The following is a 16,781-nucleotide window of genomic DNA, read 5'->3' on the forward strand; positions in this document are numbered from 1 at the left end:
TCTGGAACATAAATTTTAATTCAGCTTCTTTTTTTTCCCCCTTAACAGTTTTGCCTGGCATTCCTGTCATGCACAGGCAAAACCTTTTTTTAGAAGGAATAAATCCTGATGGATTTGAGAGAAATAAGTCATCTGGGAACAGAAACTAGTAAATACAATGCCACATTTTAATTTTAGAGACCATATGCTTAAAGAAAGATGGATTCCTCTTACCTGAGATTGAACAATGTTTTTCAAAGTCCCTGGAGTTTGGCTATATAGTTGTTGATCAATGGTTATTTGTATCACAATTTTAACAGACAGGATCACCAACTTAGCTTTTAGAGTCTGAAATCAAAGTCTCCACACTTTTCTATTATGATTTGGGTGTTTGTACATCTGATTAACCACAGAACCCAAAAGATCTGCAAAGTGCCACAGAGCAATGAGCTTCCATAAGGGAAGTATTTTAATTTTTTCCAACACTTTCTGAACAGTTATGTGAATTAGATGTAGCCTGCTGAAGTCAATGGCTAGGTGAAATATAATTAGTAAAAGTGATTTCCCTCTCATGAAAGCCCTATATCCTGAGAACACAGCAGGTGCTCCGCTGCCAAGGAGAAGGGGTGTTCAGAAGGGACCATTGCCAGTTAGTTCTGATGTTAGTGAGATACCTGGGTAGAAAAGCAGGGCTCCAGAGTCCCTGGGCTGTGGTCAAAAGCTCCCTTCCCCCTGTGCTCAAAGTCTCAATCATTTGAATGTATCTCCTTTGCAGTGTCTGTGGAAATGTTCATAAGTCTAAATAAAAATCAGGTGCCATTTCACATTAGTACTGAAAATTTAGCTCTAGCATTCCTGGTGAGAAGTGACAAAATCAAGCAAACGATTTTATTCATCTCTGGGCTCTATCACATTCAAGAGAAGATAGGTTGCTAAAAATACAACAATCCCTGTTCACTTTATTGCTATGGTCTAAGCAACTGTGGCTACTTAATGATTTTCTGTATCATCTAAGACAAGCAAATCAAGAATTCCATCTAGAGCAGTTATTGCAGAAATATACTGTGTTAGGTCCCAGTTAAGCTTGTTGATTCGAAGTATTTTTCCTAAAAAAAAAAAAAAAAGTACAAAAATACTTCTCACTGAAGGTAACTGAGAAATTGCTGGACATGAAGATGAAGATACACTTCTTTTCTGAGACAGTACACTTTATGATTCACAGGATAACTTGCATCACACGCAATTTAATGAAAGCTCTCAAATAAGCGATTTTATTCCTATCCATGATTGCAGACATTTACAAAACCATAACATCTGAGTTCACCTTAAAAAATAACTTATATAAAGCAGTGATATACACAGCACAAAATAGTTCAGGGAGGGGCAGGAGCAACTTTTAATAATTAAAATGTAAACGTGAAAAAAAGGATGGAATAAAAGTCCCTACTTAGTTCTACTTAAGATGTCATGTGATAATATTTTACAATGTCCTGTGGGTAATGTACGTATGTGCCTATGTCCATAGAACATACACACATACACTACATTCTCTTTCCCACACATATACATACACAGATAATCATTTGCAGTTCAGTTGAGGGCAATTCTAAAATATGCCGCTCCGTACAGTTGTTCGAATCACGTTGGGACCCGCTTTCTTCACAAAATAGGGGAGAGAGCAGGAAATAAAAAGGTTGGTTTGGTGTGACTGAGATTTCTTTGTTTAACTGTACACTGTGATGAATAATTTTCTTCTGTAGTAGTTCTGTGAAGGGCTGACTCACTGTGGTTGTCATGAGGAGACTCGGTAATGGATCACACGCTCATTGTCATGCTAGGGGAGTACTGGAAGGAAAGAAGAATCCATATTTTAACAACAATTTTTCTGCAGACCACCAGCGTTCCCCTTGGTAAACAATAGTCACTGAATTTTAATCTCTTTGATGCACAAGCTTTTAACCTTATACGGCATAAACAGCAGAAAGCAGAAAAAGAGCGAAACTACATAAATTGACTGTCCTGAAATTTCAAATATTTTCTCTGGAAAGCAACCAGTTGCACTTACTCTCTGAATTTAGGGGGTTGTTAATTACCTAGTCCCTAAGCTTCCTCCTTCTCGCCAGACTCATGTTTCATGGGCCCTTGTAACAGTGTGGATAAATGTAGTTCGGGGCTGAATCATAATAAAGTATGAGGGATAGGATAGTCTTGGTTATCTGTTAGCTGTGTAAATTTAGGAGTTTATTAACCTCTCTGTGCTTCAGTTTCTGCACCTGTAAAATAGTCTTAATGATAGTATGGATATTAAAGGGGTTTGGGGAGGATTGACTACATAAAACTCTTAAAACCATGTACTGAATACACAGAAAGTGCTCAGTACATATGAGATTAATAGTGTAAGGGAAATGAAATAAACTCCCAGCTGGCTGTGAGAAGTCCTCATTAAAGCTGTTAGAATACGTAAGAGTCTGATGTACACTTTAGCATATAAACTTATTCCCTGAAGCTATGGTTCCAATCTTAATACCCAGGGGCACTGTGGTTATATATTACTTTTCAGGTTGAGGCTGACCATTGGAAAAAGGTGAGAAATTGGAAAAGTGGTCTCACAAAGATTAAGGAAAAAAAATGACAATCAATTTGATACTTAAGCCAATCTACCTTCATACTTTTGAGGCACAGAAAGTTCTAGAGTAGCACTGCTTGACAGAACTTACTTCAACAGAGGATGTGTTTTACTATCTGTGCTGTCCAGCACAAAAGCCACCAGCCACAGGTGGCAAGTGAAGCACAAGATATGTGGCTAGTGCTACCGAGGAACTAAACTTTTAATGTTACTTAATTTTAATTTACATATCACCATCTTGGACAGTGTACTCTAAAATCATCTGTGATGGGAGGAGGAGCATCTATTTCCAAATGGAAATGGTCTTGGGATGAGGTATAGTTGATTTACAATGTTCTCTCAATTTCTGCTGGGTTTTAGATTTATGAGCTCTTACATATTTAAAAATTTTATTTTTTTATTTTTTTAGGACCACACCCACAGCATATGGAATTTCCCAGGCTAGGGGTCAAATAGGAGCTGGAGCTGCCAGCCTGCGCCACAGCCATAGCAACACCAAATCTGAGCCGTGTCTGCAATCTACATCTCAACTCACAGCAACACCGGATCCTTAACCCATTGAGCGAGGCCAGGGATTGAACCCACATCCTCATGGATCCTGGTTGGGTTCTTCAACCACTGAGCCATGAAGGGAACTCCTTAAATGTTTTATTAAAACCCTGAGAGGACAGGGCAAGAAGGAATTCTTTTTAACATGGTAATAATATTTGAACAGAAAGAGGCAGATAAAGTCAGAGGGTTTGATCCCAGTCTGTTGGGTCTCAAACAGGAACAGCATGACCCTGGGAAGGGGAGTATGAACTTGAAAAAAGGGAGCAGATGGCACAGAATGAAGTGAATTCCAAATGAGCTGAGGTACTGCAGAAACCAGAAATGAAGCATTAAGTTGTGTGTTGCATAAGGGTGGGTTTATTAATAGGGAGAAAGCAGGATTTCCCAAGTAAGAGAACAGGGTGAGTGTGGCTCTCCTGGCAGAAGTCTGGACCAGAAGTCATTAGAGTTTAATCTAGGGCTCAAAACAAAATACCCTCATTGATCCTGTGTAAAAGTAGATGACTAGGCCTGAAAACGGGTTCCATGGACCCTAGGGGGAGGTCAAATCAAAGAAAAATCTACTTGTTAATCACTTAATAACCTCAAATTACCTTTCGGGATAGGAAAGCTCAAATATATACATTGCTGATCCTCCATGTCGGATTACAGTGAGGAGGGTAATCAAACAGGGAGAATGCCAGAGAGGAGAGAGAGGTTTCAGTTTGATGGAAAAACGTCTCCTCTTTTATCCTTGATAGTGGTAGCAAAAAAAGCAAAGCAAAACCAAACCAAAAACACCAAACAATCATAGACAAGGACTAATGAGGTGGAGCCCACCCTGGCCCTGTTCTAGGAGGGGGATCTTCCCCCAGCTTATCAGGAGATGGCACACAAATCCCCCCTACAGATAATGACCGCACGCGGCCACGAGCCTTTCACAACTGATGGTTGACTAAACAATTGTATTTTGGGATTTGACTTGTAGGGGCCAAACTAACCACAAGAAGATAAATGGATACCCAGGTTTTATTAAAAGTAGAAAAAAGTTAGAGAATATGGCAAAATGGGCATAGGAAAATTTAATCGATGATTCTCTGGCTACTGGTAGTTACTGTAAGAATTGGTGAACAATCCGTGCTGCCTAGAACCCTCTGAGATGAAGGATGTGTGCTCTCCTGTGCTGTCCAGGACAACAGCCATTAGCCACACGTGGCTACTGAGGTCTTAAAATGCAGCTAGTGTAATTTAGGAACTGAAAATTTAAAATGTATTTAATTTTTTCATTAACGAAGAGTTGATTTAAATGTTTCTTCAATTTCTGGTGTATTTCATTTTAAATAGCTCAGCTAGATCATCAATCCTTATTTTAAGACAAAGTTTTCCCTGGGTGTATTATGCCTATCTAAAAACAGCCACAGGTTTTAAAAACTTTTCTGAAAGGACTTCAAAGGGTATGTCTGAAAAAAATTTCTGGGTAAGTCATAATTAATTCTAGAGACCATCTCATTCTGAATAACAGGATTTAAAAAATGTCTGAATCCTTTTTTATAAGGATTTATAAGGATTATTCCAGTTCATTCACATATCATGAAACATTAGGGAATATACTTAAGAATATATTATAGCCTTCATTCTAATTATGCATATATGCAAACCGAACTGCACATTCTCTGCTCCCAAGCATGTCTATTGGTGGCTCCCATCTTTTAACACTGGCCATTGTTAAGACTGCAAACCTGCGATAATTCAGGTGTCTTAAGTGAAGCTTACAGAATAATGAGAACTTGTTACAGATACACTGGGAAGTTAAAGAGAGTTAGGCTTGTTCAGGGAAGAATCTGAGTGGAAAATAGGGTACGACAAGGAAGTCAGGGCCAGAGCAGTCAGAACGGATGGCAGCACACAATACAACTCAGAAAAATGAGCAAGAATTTAATAGAATTAAATTTTTTAACACTACGGGTAATGGCAAAACGATGCTCAAAGTGTATCTGGTACCGTAAAATAGACTGCACGCCTGCGTGACTGTCTTTACAAGTGAGGGGCCATATGCACTGCTCAGGCCGGAAACAGCTTGTCTGCTGCTGCCTTTCTTGAAACTGCTTTAACTCAGGGAAATCACAGAATTCTGGGAAACGCACAGAATGTGCAAGCACAAAGGAATATTGCTATTGCTATTCAAGTAGAGGAGAAGTGGCTTATGGTTTTCCAGAAATAACGGAAGAGTAGGTGTTGAATGGTGTATCATATTTAGACATAAAACATTCATGGTGTACGGTCCTGAGACCACACTGCGATGTTTCTATTGTACAATGACATGTATGTTACATAAATAAACATGTTTGTGCCAGAATCCTGGTATGTCAGGTTGCGCTGCTTCCAAACTATTCTGTGGGTCTGGTTCTCCTCCATCAGATGGTAAAGTGGCTTTAAAAGCTATTGACAGTGTCAGTGTTTGGCTTAGCACACACACAAAAAGGAAAACCTAATGGTATAATTCTAAACATGTACACTAATTTGTTTTACCTTTTAATGTAAAACATACTTTGAAAGGGCATGTCTTGGTGAACTAGAGAATGTATTCTACCCAGTTCATGTCCCATGGATTCCATCAGAAATACTAAGTCTTTGAGCAACATGCATACATTTCTGTTGATATATTTCAAGAACACTTCAGATCTTATACTGCATTTCTGTTTCTAAACATTTATGTAATATTTTATTGTCTTAATGAGAAGTGATAGTACAGGTACTCTGAGCCAAACTAAAGTGAAACAGATCTAGTCCATATGTGACTATAAAAAAAAATTGGGCATATGTGATTTCTTTATAATAACAGAAAATGACAAAAGGCAGTAAGGGTAATAGAAAATGATCAAACACCTTGTTTATAAATCCTATTTGATGCCATGACTTTAATATCTTGTCTGCTCAGTTGATTACAGCTGAGCGCCATGGAGAAAATACTCTGCTAAATTAATTCAAGATATAAGACTAACTGCTTTACTTGAGGCATGAAGCACAAATTTTTGAACTAAGTAAGCCTTTTTGTATTCTGTATTTTCAAAACCAAACATTTTTTAGAGTTTGAACACTAGGGGGCATCTTTGTTTCTTAAAGGCCTTGCTTTCCATCAAAAAAAAAAAAAAAAAAGGCTGAATGTGAAACATTTTTTTGGTTCATGTTTTTCTGTATAAGGCATATTGGCATTGCCTGGTTTCTGCCTTTGGGACATTTGTTGCTATATTAAGTACATTAAGTAGCATGTGTGGATTGACTGGGATAGTGTCTGTACATAACAATCAGTAAATAGATGTTTGCTCCTATCCTAAGCCTCTTCTATGGTTAAATTTCAAGATAAAGACTGACAAACCCCCCAAAAGCAGACTGCTCAAAAATCTGTGCTTTTCAGACTTAGGTGCATGAAAAACCACTAGAATTTGATTTGGATGTTTAGTCATTAGAAATCTTATCTTTTTGAATTCATTACATGGTTCTACTTTTCCTTAGTGACAGTAAAGCTAGCAGTGGAGATAGCTAACCTCTTTACTTCCTGACGGCCTTACTACACGTGTCAGCAGTGAATCTCTTCTGCCACCTTCTCTGTCTTCTCATTAGTCCATCTTTTAAAAAAGTGCAAACAAAAACGTGTGGATATGATAGAGGAAGACACAGATAAGACTGTTAGTCACAGCTCGGAGATAGAAGAATGGAGCAGCTAGTGTGGCCCTGCTTCCAAGGCCAGATTCCCCTTCAAGTGGTGGTGCAATTTCTCAACCACCATCCCAGTATTTCTCCTGAGGGGACTTTCTAGTGGGGACAGGAGAGAGGAAGGGGGGAAGAAGAGGGAGCTTTGGTTTTCTGGTAACTCTGCACAGCAGTATGGCATTTTACCTGCTCTATGGCCTTAAGGGTAGCGAGGCTGGACCAGGAGTGGCCGTCTGGTCTACGCATACAGTCACAAAAGGACCTGCTATTCAGCATGTGCATAGTCCATTGGGGTGAAAGGGTGAGGCTGGTGTTTATTCTGCACACAGTAGTATTAAGGTCCACTCTGATTCTCTGATCCCCATAAAGAGCTTTCTGTTGCCCATTCTGAAGCAGCTCCCCTCTCTGACAAGCAAGGTGGCAGTCACCAAGGACAAATCAAGGAAGGAAGTGGGGAGAGTTCTCCTTGTTCCTGTCCTAAAGTTAAAGTCATGTGGGACTTTTAAATAGTTGTATTCTCCAATACAAAATTATTTCCTTGGTGCTCTTAAAATACCAGGTTTACATCTATTATAGCACTTTTTAATCTGACATATGGTTTAATTGTTGTGTAAACATGTTCTTACCATCAAATTGCATTTTTTGAGGTTGGGATGTGTTATATGTATTTCAGAATACTTCGTTCTTAACCTACTGCTTTGCATAGAGCAGGCTCAATAAACGTTGAATTGAACTGAATTAATTATCATATACCTCACTGAATTACACCATTTTATTGCTGGAAGAATCAGCATAAGATGAAATTAATGTCTATAAAGCGAACATTAATTAATTAAAATTGACTAATTTGTCCACAATCTTGAAGGAAACTAGTGAAAGGACCCGGCTCTAAAAATTCCGTAATTCTAAGCACTATGAAAAACAACATAGTTTCTCACATTTTTCTATTTCTTCATCACTGATGGGCTAATCTTTTGATTTATTTTATTTTATTTATTTTATTTTATTTGTCTTTTTGCCTTTTATATGGCCACTCCTGTGGCATATAGAGGTTCCCAGGCTAGGGGTCTAATTGGAGCTGTAGACGCCAGCCTACACTACAGCCACAGCAACACCAGATCTGAGCCGCATTTGCGACCTACACCACAGCTCATGGCAACACTGGAGCCTGAACCCACTGAGCGAGGCCAGGGATTGAACCCGCAACCTCATGATTCCTAGTCGGATTCATTAACCACTGAGCCACGACGGGAACTCCTGATTTTTTTTTTTTAAACAAATGTTTATGTATACCTTCTTTGTCCTTACTAACCATATATATCATGCAAATAAAAGACAAACTAAAGATCAGCATAATTTTATGTCTAGCTTTAACAGAAGTAAAGTCTAAAAGCAGGGGAAGTCTTGTCCCATGCTAGGTCAATACTGAGAAGTAAAAGAACATCTTGGGTTCCATCTGGGGAGGCAGCCATTCTCTGCAAAACAGATACTAGCCACTGACTGTGATGGTATCGTCTCTGGTAAAGGCTGTTAGGGCAAAGCGAAGGTAGTTTTCTCTTCTGATTCTCTTTATAGTTTGGCAGATCTTCCATAATAAATTTGAATGAGAGCAATACTTCTTTTGGAGGTACTGATCCTATTAATATGAAACTAGTTTGGGTTTTGAAGCCTTTTATTCCAGCTGAGTGGTTCTTAGCAGAGAATGTCCATCAGCATCACTGATGAAGCTTTTTCACATGTGAGTACGCCCAGCCCCACTCCAGGAAACTCTCACTCACTGGGTCTAGAGAGGGTTCTGGGAAATGATATTTAAAAAAATTCTAGTGATGCTTCTAATGTGAAATATTAGTTATGACTCAATAAGCCCTTGCAAAAGGATGTCACATGGTTCATTTGGTCCCTCTAATGCCTAGCACATGGCTTTATCCTGTGCTAAGTGCTCAGAAAACGAGTGAATGAATTATATTGCTTCTTGGCTGGATCCGGTCCACAGTTCTGTGGAGACAGGAAATGATACTGTCTTTCTCTTAATATTACAATCACCCTCGAAAGATGACTAGAGTATCCAGTTCGGGTTAAATGTAAACAATATAACAGGAAAAGTCTAGTGTGTGATGTATAGATATCTTAGAGATAATTTTCAGAGTCTTAAAGACAGTGCTGAGAATAGATGTGGTTTTGCAGTGATCCAAGACATTTCAGTAATGTTAAAATGTATAAAAGCTATCAAATATGCCAACTGTTTCTAGTATGTTTCTTTACAGTGGATGTTCTCTCCAGGAAAACCAGTATTATAGTTTTTGTCTTGATAAATATGTACATAGTAAAATTTTTATTTTTTAAAATGTTTTCAAAGAAATGCCACTTAATTTTCGAAGTTTTAAAAGACCAACCTATTGAACTCTATTTAGCTTAACAGTCATAATGGCTTTATGTGTTTATTCCAAAGGAGAGCTTCAGAAATAAAATCTGGATATAATAATGTAGTCAAAGGAATACTTACACTCTCACTCTGAAAAGGATTTAAGAAATTTCCCCCCATTTCGCCATCATCCCTCGGGGTGCCCGGCTGATTACTCAGGCTCATATTATTGGGAGAATTCTGTAAACAAGATTCAGAAAACAAAGCATTTTGAAGACGTTTATTTCCCTTTTGCACTGTACTATTTCAAACATGGAATCTACAGCCTCATTTCTGAGGACAAAGCAGACTTAGAATTTCAATCTCAGACGTCTACCAGGTATTCTAGTTCATTCTTTGCACTTTGACAAGTAATCATGCTTTTCCAAATGAAAATGAAAAAACAGAAAACTCCAAATAACTCCTCATGACTCTTTTTCTTGGTCTCAGAATCAATATTTATTCAATTTCTCACCTTTGGTTTGTAGAGTTCCTAGACTCTGGAGAGTTTAAGAAACATTCCTAGCCGGGGCATGATGAAGGGTGTGATGGGACAATAACTTCCCTGGGCATTTTACTAATCAAACTTTGAAAGGCCACTGTTTTAATAAGCATTTACCTTTAATTCTACACACAGTTTACATAGTAACACCACTTCTACCATTGTATTTACATGAATCATAAGGAAAAAAGGAAAAGAGATACCTATATTTCAGAACAAGAGAAATACCTTAGGACATGGCTAATTCAGTACGTAGTTACAGAGGAAAAGAAGGCTCAGAAGTGGGGTGCTACCATTTGTTTGAATAGATTTTCTTGAGGAAACAAAGACAAAAACTTCTTGACCGCACCTGCAAAATGCTCAAGTTCCTACACCAGGGATTGAACTCGTGACACAGCAGTGACCTGAGCCACAGCAGTGACAATACTGAATACTTAACCCACTGAGCCACCAGGCAACTCCTTGAAATTTTTAAGATAAAATGGCTGATAGTAGCAGTTTAGTCAAACACTAAGATAGCAGTATGTTCCTTTAAATCCTACTTAAATTTTCTGGTCTAATTATTACTGTTGGATTTTAGGCATGTGAGGTCATCTGACACTCCACATCCATAGGAAATACAGAATGCTAGTGGCATGTTCACACAGGATTACAACTGTGACTGAGGGGCTTTTACTTGTAAAAATAAACTTCAAGGTTAAAAACTTTCACTTGTTATTGCAAATGGAAGACCGGTTTTAGATTTTTTTCCTAAGCCACTGCCATTTTATATTCTGTTTCTGAATAAGTTTTTAGATTTTTTTTTAAAGAAAATTGCTCTGAGGCTTCTGACTTAAACCAAGTTATGTCATAAAAATGAAAATTTCATGAATGAGTTATCCCCTGAAGAATATGTGCCTTTTAAAAATATGGTTAAACTGTAAAGCAGAGACGGATAGATGAGCTGGTAGAAATAGAGCTTGTCTCTTGTCCTGCTGTGCACCCCACAAGGAGGATCTGAGAACAAGGATCCTCTGAAGTCCACAGGAGCTCCATTTGCCAGTGAACCCCAGGGCTAGGGAACCACAGTTTAATGGCATAAAGAGGATTCTATTTTTTTTAAATAAATTTTTTCTTGGAAAATGTTAGCTTCCCAAGTATAGAGAAAAGTAACTATACTTTGAAATGAACATGAGTAACTTGATTTTATGAAAAAAAATTAAGTACAATTAACTAAACTATAACTCATTAATAAAGCTATCAACTGTGCTTTTCAAAATTTATTGAGGTACAGTTGATTTACAATGTTGTGTTAATTCCTATACAGCAAAGCGATTCAGTTATACATACATATATATAAAGAATATATATATTCTTTTCCACTATGGTTTATTACAGGATATTGAATATAGTTCCCTGTGCTATACAGTTAAGACCTTGTTGATCCTTTCCATATGTTATTGTAATAATCTGGATCTACTAACCCCAATTCCCGTGCATCCCTCTTCACCCTCACTGCCCCCACCAGCCAGCAATCACAACTCTGTGTTCTCCTTGTGTGAGTCTGTTTCATAGATGGGTTCCTTTGTGTCCTATGTATAGACTCTACCTATAAATGATATGGTATTTGTCTTTCTCTTTCTGACTTACTTAAATTATTCATTTAGTATGATAATCTCTAGGTCCATCCATGTTACTGAGAATGACATTATTTCATTCTTTCGTATGGCTGAGTAGTATTACATGGTATATGTATATATGCGTATATATATGTGTGTGTGTATATGTATGTATGTGTGTATTGAATATAGTTCCCTGTGCTATACAGTTAAGACCTTGTTGATCCTTTCCATATGTTATTGTAATAATCTGGATCTAATAACCCCAATGAACAAAGCCAGAGATTTAACCTACATTCTCAGAGACAACACTGGGTCCTTAACCCTCTGAGCCACAATAGAAGCTCCAGGACATTTTTTTTTTTTAAGATCTGAAGTGATCGCTGCAAAATGTTGTGAAAACAACAAAAGGTTGCTCCGTGGGGAGTCTTAAGGAAATTGTGCTGTGCATGGGCACTGGGTGACCCAAGGAAGATAAGAGCCAAAGATATACTCAGTATAGGTATCTGAGGAACAGCTAGGGCAGTGGTTCCGAACACCAGCCTGGAGTAGGTTATGAGGGTGGGTAGCAATGAATTGTATGTATGTTGCATTTAACTGTAGCTATGATTGTGTGTCTATAGCAGATTTCATCATCAAGGCAGGACTATAATGCACAAAAAGGCACTCCAATTTCTTGAGCTCATAGAGGGTAGGGAGCACAAAAGAATACAAATAAAGATTACTTTTAGCTACATAATGAGGCATTTTGGTGGCATTTCATACTTTAGTTGATGTGTACTTCTCTACTACTTAAATTCTTATAGTATAAGAACTGAGCTTGAAGAAGTATAGTTAAGATTATACTGACCCATTTTTAAGGGGTTTTATTACATTTTCACTCATGGGAATGTTTTTCCCTTAAGCTATGACATCATATGAATGTTATTTTTAAGCATACATATGCACACTCACACTTTGTTCTGGTTAACACATTTAATTCTTTTAAGCTCTCAGTTCTCTAATTTTATTTTGAAGGTATTCTTTCATATTATCTCTTAATTAGTAAGTTAATGTCTCTTCTTCCACCTCTCCCCAGAAATTGTTCCAAGCGTTTTCAAGCTTCTGTTAGAAAAGTGAACACATGTAGACACTTTGGCTCTGCTTATAATTGGAATAAAGTCATTGACATTATTCTAAAATCTTTGAATTGATTTCTCACAGGCTGCCAATAACAAGTTTTGTGGACTCTGCCACCCTCTCAAAGACCAGACTGCCAGTCTTGGTTCTCCAGGGGGTACAGGTGAGCTAGACCACAGGCTACACACCTGCAATGATGGCAGAGATCTATAGTTGGAGACTAATTCCCTTGTAAATGGTGTGAGATCTTTAACTGGAACTGTCATTCTTGAGCTCAGAAAGCTCCAGGTTGAAAAGACTCCTTTGATAATTTATTAAGCATGACATGATCAGATTTTTGCCTTCTCTGATATGGTTGTTTTCAAACTCAAAAATAGAAGTGTTCAGTAGCTTAATGTGAACGGCAGAATTTATTTAGGTGATTTCCTTCTAAGAGGAAGGTAAGTCATATGCTCCTTTCCAGCCCCAACCCCTAAAATCACTCCAAGGGAAAATATTTTTGTACCGCTGATTAAATGAATGACTTCTCAGTTGCAGGAGGGATGAAAAGAATTTTACATTTTTTTAAACAAAAAGACTTTTAAATTAAAAATGAATCCTGCATGTTTGAGAAAGAGGCATATGAGTTTGATGAGAAAGTACTCAACTGAGCAAGAAATAATTTAAATATCATTAGGAGCTTGAGTTCACTTTGCCACTGAAAAAGTGCTGTCAAAACGCAGTTGGCAGTGTGAGTTCGTAGCCTTGCCCACAGAAGACAGTATAATGAGGAGGATGATACTCCATATCTGTATAGCGCTTCATAGCCCTTAGCTATGTTCACACTTGATTCTCAATAATTTTATGAAGTAGGTAGAGAAGGAACTTTGGGCTCTATTTAATGACAAAGGAAACTGAGCCCAAGTGAAATCAAGTAATGCGTTGCCACGACTTGTAAGAAGTAAAACCAGGCTTTCTGATTCTTAATTCAGTGTTCTTTATTTACCTTACATATAAAATGGATAAAATAGGGCATATTTACAATAAAAAGTAGGGAAAGCCTTGAAGCAGTGCTATCACACAATTTCTAAATATGGAGTAAGAAATTAAAAAAAAACCCATACTACTGATACTTGACAAAGTACAGATTTAATTGGAGAATTATGAAGATACCTACAGCCAGAGACCCAAGAGGGATTTTGAACAAAACTGCCAACCAGTAATGGTCAAGATAATCTTTTGATTCATGAACAAGAATGACTAGAAGAAGGAATAGGATGGAAAGGAATGAACCCAAGAAAAGGAAAAAGGAAGAAGAGTTTCTTGAGATAGCTGGTGGAAAAGGAAGAAGATGGGAAGGTGGGGAAAAACTTGGCTAGCTTGGAGTAAAAGACTTACATGATGAGTCTATAAGTGGAAAGAGGGACGGAAAAAATAATTGGGAGTGGAGTACACTGGTGTATGCTTGAAGCTGCTGATTACAGATAAAGTGACTATAGTGCGGCAGGGATGTGACAGACCATAGTGGTACCATCACCCAGACAGCCTGCTTAGAGCCTGAAGCCAATGAAGTGGGGGCAGGGCTGAAATGAGATAACTAGGAGCCCATCTGAAGGTGGATGCAACTAATCATTTCTAGTACTGGCATGGTTATTCCTTGGGGATAATTGCTATGTTAATAGAAATTATTCAAACTTTGCTTTGTAAAAGTTTTGCCTGACTATATATGTTTGCTCTCCTTAGTTATACTGAGGTTCTTGAGGGCAGAGCCATATGTTGTCTATCTTTGGATTTTCATAGCCCAGAATAATGCCTTGGCACATTAATATTAACTGAATGAATTCCTGCATGAGTGTAAACCATTTGAGGCCACAGACTGTCTGTATTTAAAGAAGTCTTTTGCATTTCCCCATAGCGCACAAGGCAATACCCAATACACAGAAATACACCACGGGTGATCAATTAATACTTAAAGAATGAGCAATACATCAGTAGGCAAGAGAATGTTATCAGCAGTGGGTACAGTGTGGTGGGAAAATGTTTCTGGAAAGAGCAATATGAAAATAAACACAAAAGGAACAGCAACAGAACTGACATGAGAGTAGATTAGAAGATGGTATTTAATCCGTCATTATGACCCTTTAAGTTTGTAAAAGCGCTTTATAAATTACAAAGTACAGTCCCATGTAGAATTCTGTTTACATCTATGTAATGTACAAGGTTATGGGTTGTTAGTGGAAATTTGGGGAAGATGGCTTTAAGCAACCTAGGTGCTCCCACCTTTGTGTAATGAAGAATTATCTTTAGATATTAGAATATGGATCTCAAATATAACTTGAGATATTTTATTATGACCACAGTGCACAACTCAGCTAATACCAATTTTTAGATACCTAAGAGAGCCAATACAATCATGGTTATCTGATTTGTAAAGGTGCTTCCCAGAAAGAACGCTCCAATGGAATTTTAGAATTAATCTTATTTTGAAAGCAAGCATTGTGAGGGCTTACCTCATAGTATTTCTCACAGAGGTAAGATAGTGCCCATTATATATACTTACCTATTTTTAGAAAAGAAAAAGACCTTTCTGATTGTTCCTAAACACAGACATTCAAAGTGAATGTACAACTGTGAGGCATGCAGATACCATGTCAGGATGCCAATTAAACTCCCCCCGCCGCCGCTTTTAAGTAAGTCTTAATCTAAAAGTTTCTGTAGCTCGGTTTTATTTTCCCTGGCATCAGGAATTTTACTTTATTATACATGAATATAATTCAAGTGGAATTAAAAATGAAGTCATCCTTTAATGAATTTCTGTATTTATTGATATAAAACAGGCTTCCAGAAGAGTCATTCTAGTGGTAGTTATAATTAGTTCTTATTAGCCATTCTAAATATATATTTGAACCACAGAGAACTATTTAAAATTTACCATGACCTAAAAAGAATTTAGGTATTCTTCAAAAAAAAAAAAGGCACCTTAGCAAAGGACTAATTTTAAATACTCAACACATTGAAGGAAGACAAACACTGACATATACTATTAGAAGGCTTACTTTCCTACTTGTATTAATACAGTTTTCCTCTAGGGGTTCCCATTGTGGCTCAGCGGGTTAAGGACCCAGTGTTGTCTCTGTGAGCATGTGGGATTGATCCCTGGCCTAGCTCAGTGCGTTAAGGGTACAGTGTTGCTGTGGCATAAGCCTTAGCTGCAGCTCCAATTCGACTCCTGGCATGAGAATTTCCTTATGCCACAGGTGCAGCCATAAAAAAAAATTCCCTTACTTTCTTACTCTATTTTGTGGAACTGTAATAATGATTGACGACATCAGCATTGCCTGATAATGGTTTGAAAGAAAAAGGAGATGTATAAATGGAATGCCTTTACAACATATAATGACCACTTTTTCAAACTTGGCCGTTTTCATGTTGTTCTAGACTTGTTTACATTTTCAAAAGATTATCTAAACTATGATAGTCTGTTTTACAAATGTGTAACATTGTAATGTGATTAAATGGATTATTTACTTGAATCATAAATTAATCATGTGTAGTAATGCTTTAAATGAATCTTAGCATGTTTTGAAAAATTTTTTTTTTTAAATGGCTGTACCCATGGCATTATGGAAGTTCATGGGCCAAGGACTGAATCGAAGCCACAGCTGCAACCCATGCCACAGCTGAGGCAACGCAGGATCCTTTAATCCACTGTGCTGGGTCAGGGATTGAATAGTGCCTCTGTGGCAACTTCAGCTGCTGCAGTCAGATTCTTTTTTTTTTTTTTCTTTTTGTCTTTTCTAGGGCCGCACCCACAGCATATGGAGGCTCCCAGGCTAGGGGTCTAAATCAGAATTGTAGCTGCCAGCCTACGCCAGAGCCACAGCAACATGGGATCCGAGCCGTGTCTGCGACCTACACCACAGCTCACGGCAATGCTGGATCCTTAACCCACTGAGGCCAGGGATCGAACCTGCAACCTCATGGTTGCTAGTGGGATTCGTTAACCACTGAGCCACGGTGGGAACTCCAGCAGTCAGATTTTTAACCCATTGCACCACAGTGGGAACTCCTGAAGTATTCCTAAAAGATGCATTTTACCCTTTCCCACAGATTTTATGCATTCATATTTCAAACTTCCACTTAATTATATCTGACCTTCTACTTTCAAACTGTTGTTCAAGAACAAAATTCATGGCATTACTCTAATAATCTGTAAGAGTTCCTTGTGGAACAAAACACAGATAAAAAACCAATACAGAATACTCACCTTGGAAATACTGTCCATGTCTCCTGAGCCTAAAACAAAATGTGGAAAGAAAGCCTTGATTAGGTAAT

General features: G+C 37.9%; 1 protein-coding gene across 5 annotated transcripts in view; it reads right to left on the minus strand.

The window, feature by feature from the left end:
- Positions 1-1,222: 1,222 nt before the first annotated feature.
- The window catches only part of SSBP2 (single stranded DNA binding protein 2), a 310,607-nt gene continuing 295,048 nt past the window's right edge, over positions 1,223-16,781 (minus strand). For all 5 annotated transcript variants that reach the window (XM_047778217.1, XM_047778218.1, XM_047778214.1 and 2 more), the window contains 3 exons: positions 16,714-16,742; positions 9,351-9,449; positions 1,223-1,824 (listed from right to left, as the gene is read on the minus strand). In XM_047778217.1, the coding sequence (XP_047634173.1) occupies positions 1,795-1,824; positions 9,351-9,449; positions 16,714-16,742 (158 nt within the window). In that variant the 3' untranslated portion in view covers positions 1,223-1,794. The remainder of the gene's footprint in view (positions 1,825-9,350; positions 9,450-16,713; positions 16,743-16,781) is intronic.

Source organism: Phacochoerus africanus, chromosome 4, assembly GCF_016906955.1.
Source record: "Phacochoerus africanus isolate WHEZ1 chromosome 4, ROS_Pafr_v1, whole genome shotgun sequence".
NCBI lineage: Eukaryota > Metazoa > Chordata > Mammalia > Artiodactyla > Suidae > Phacochoerus > Phacochoerus africanus.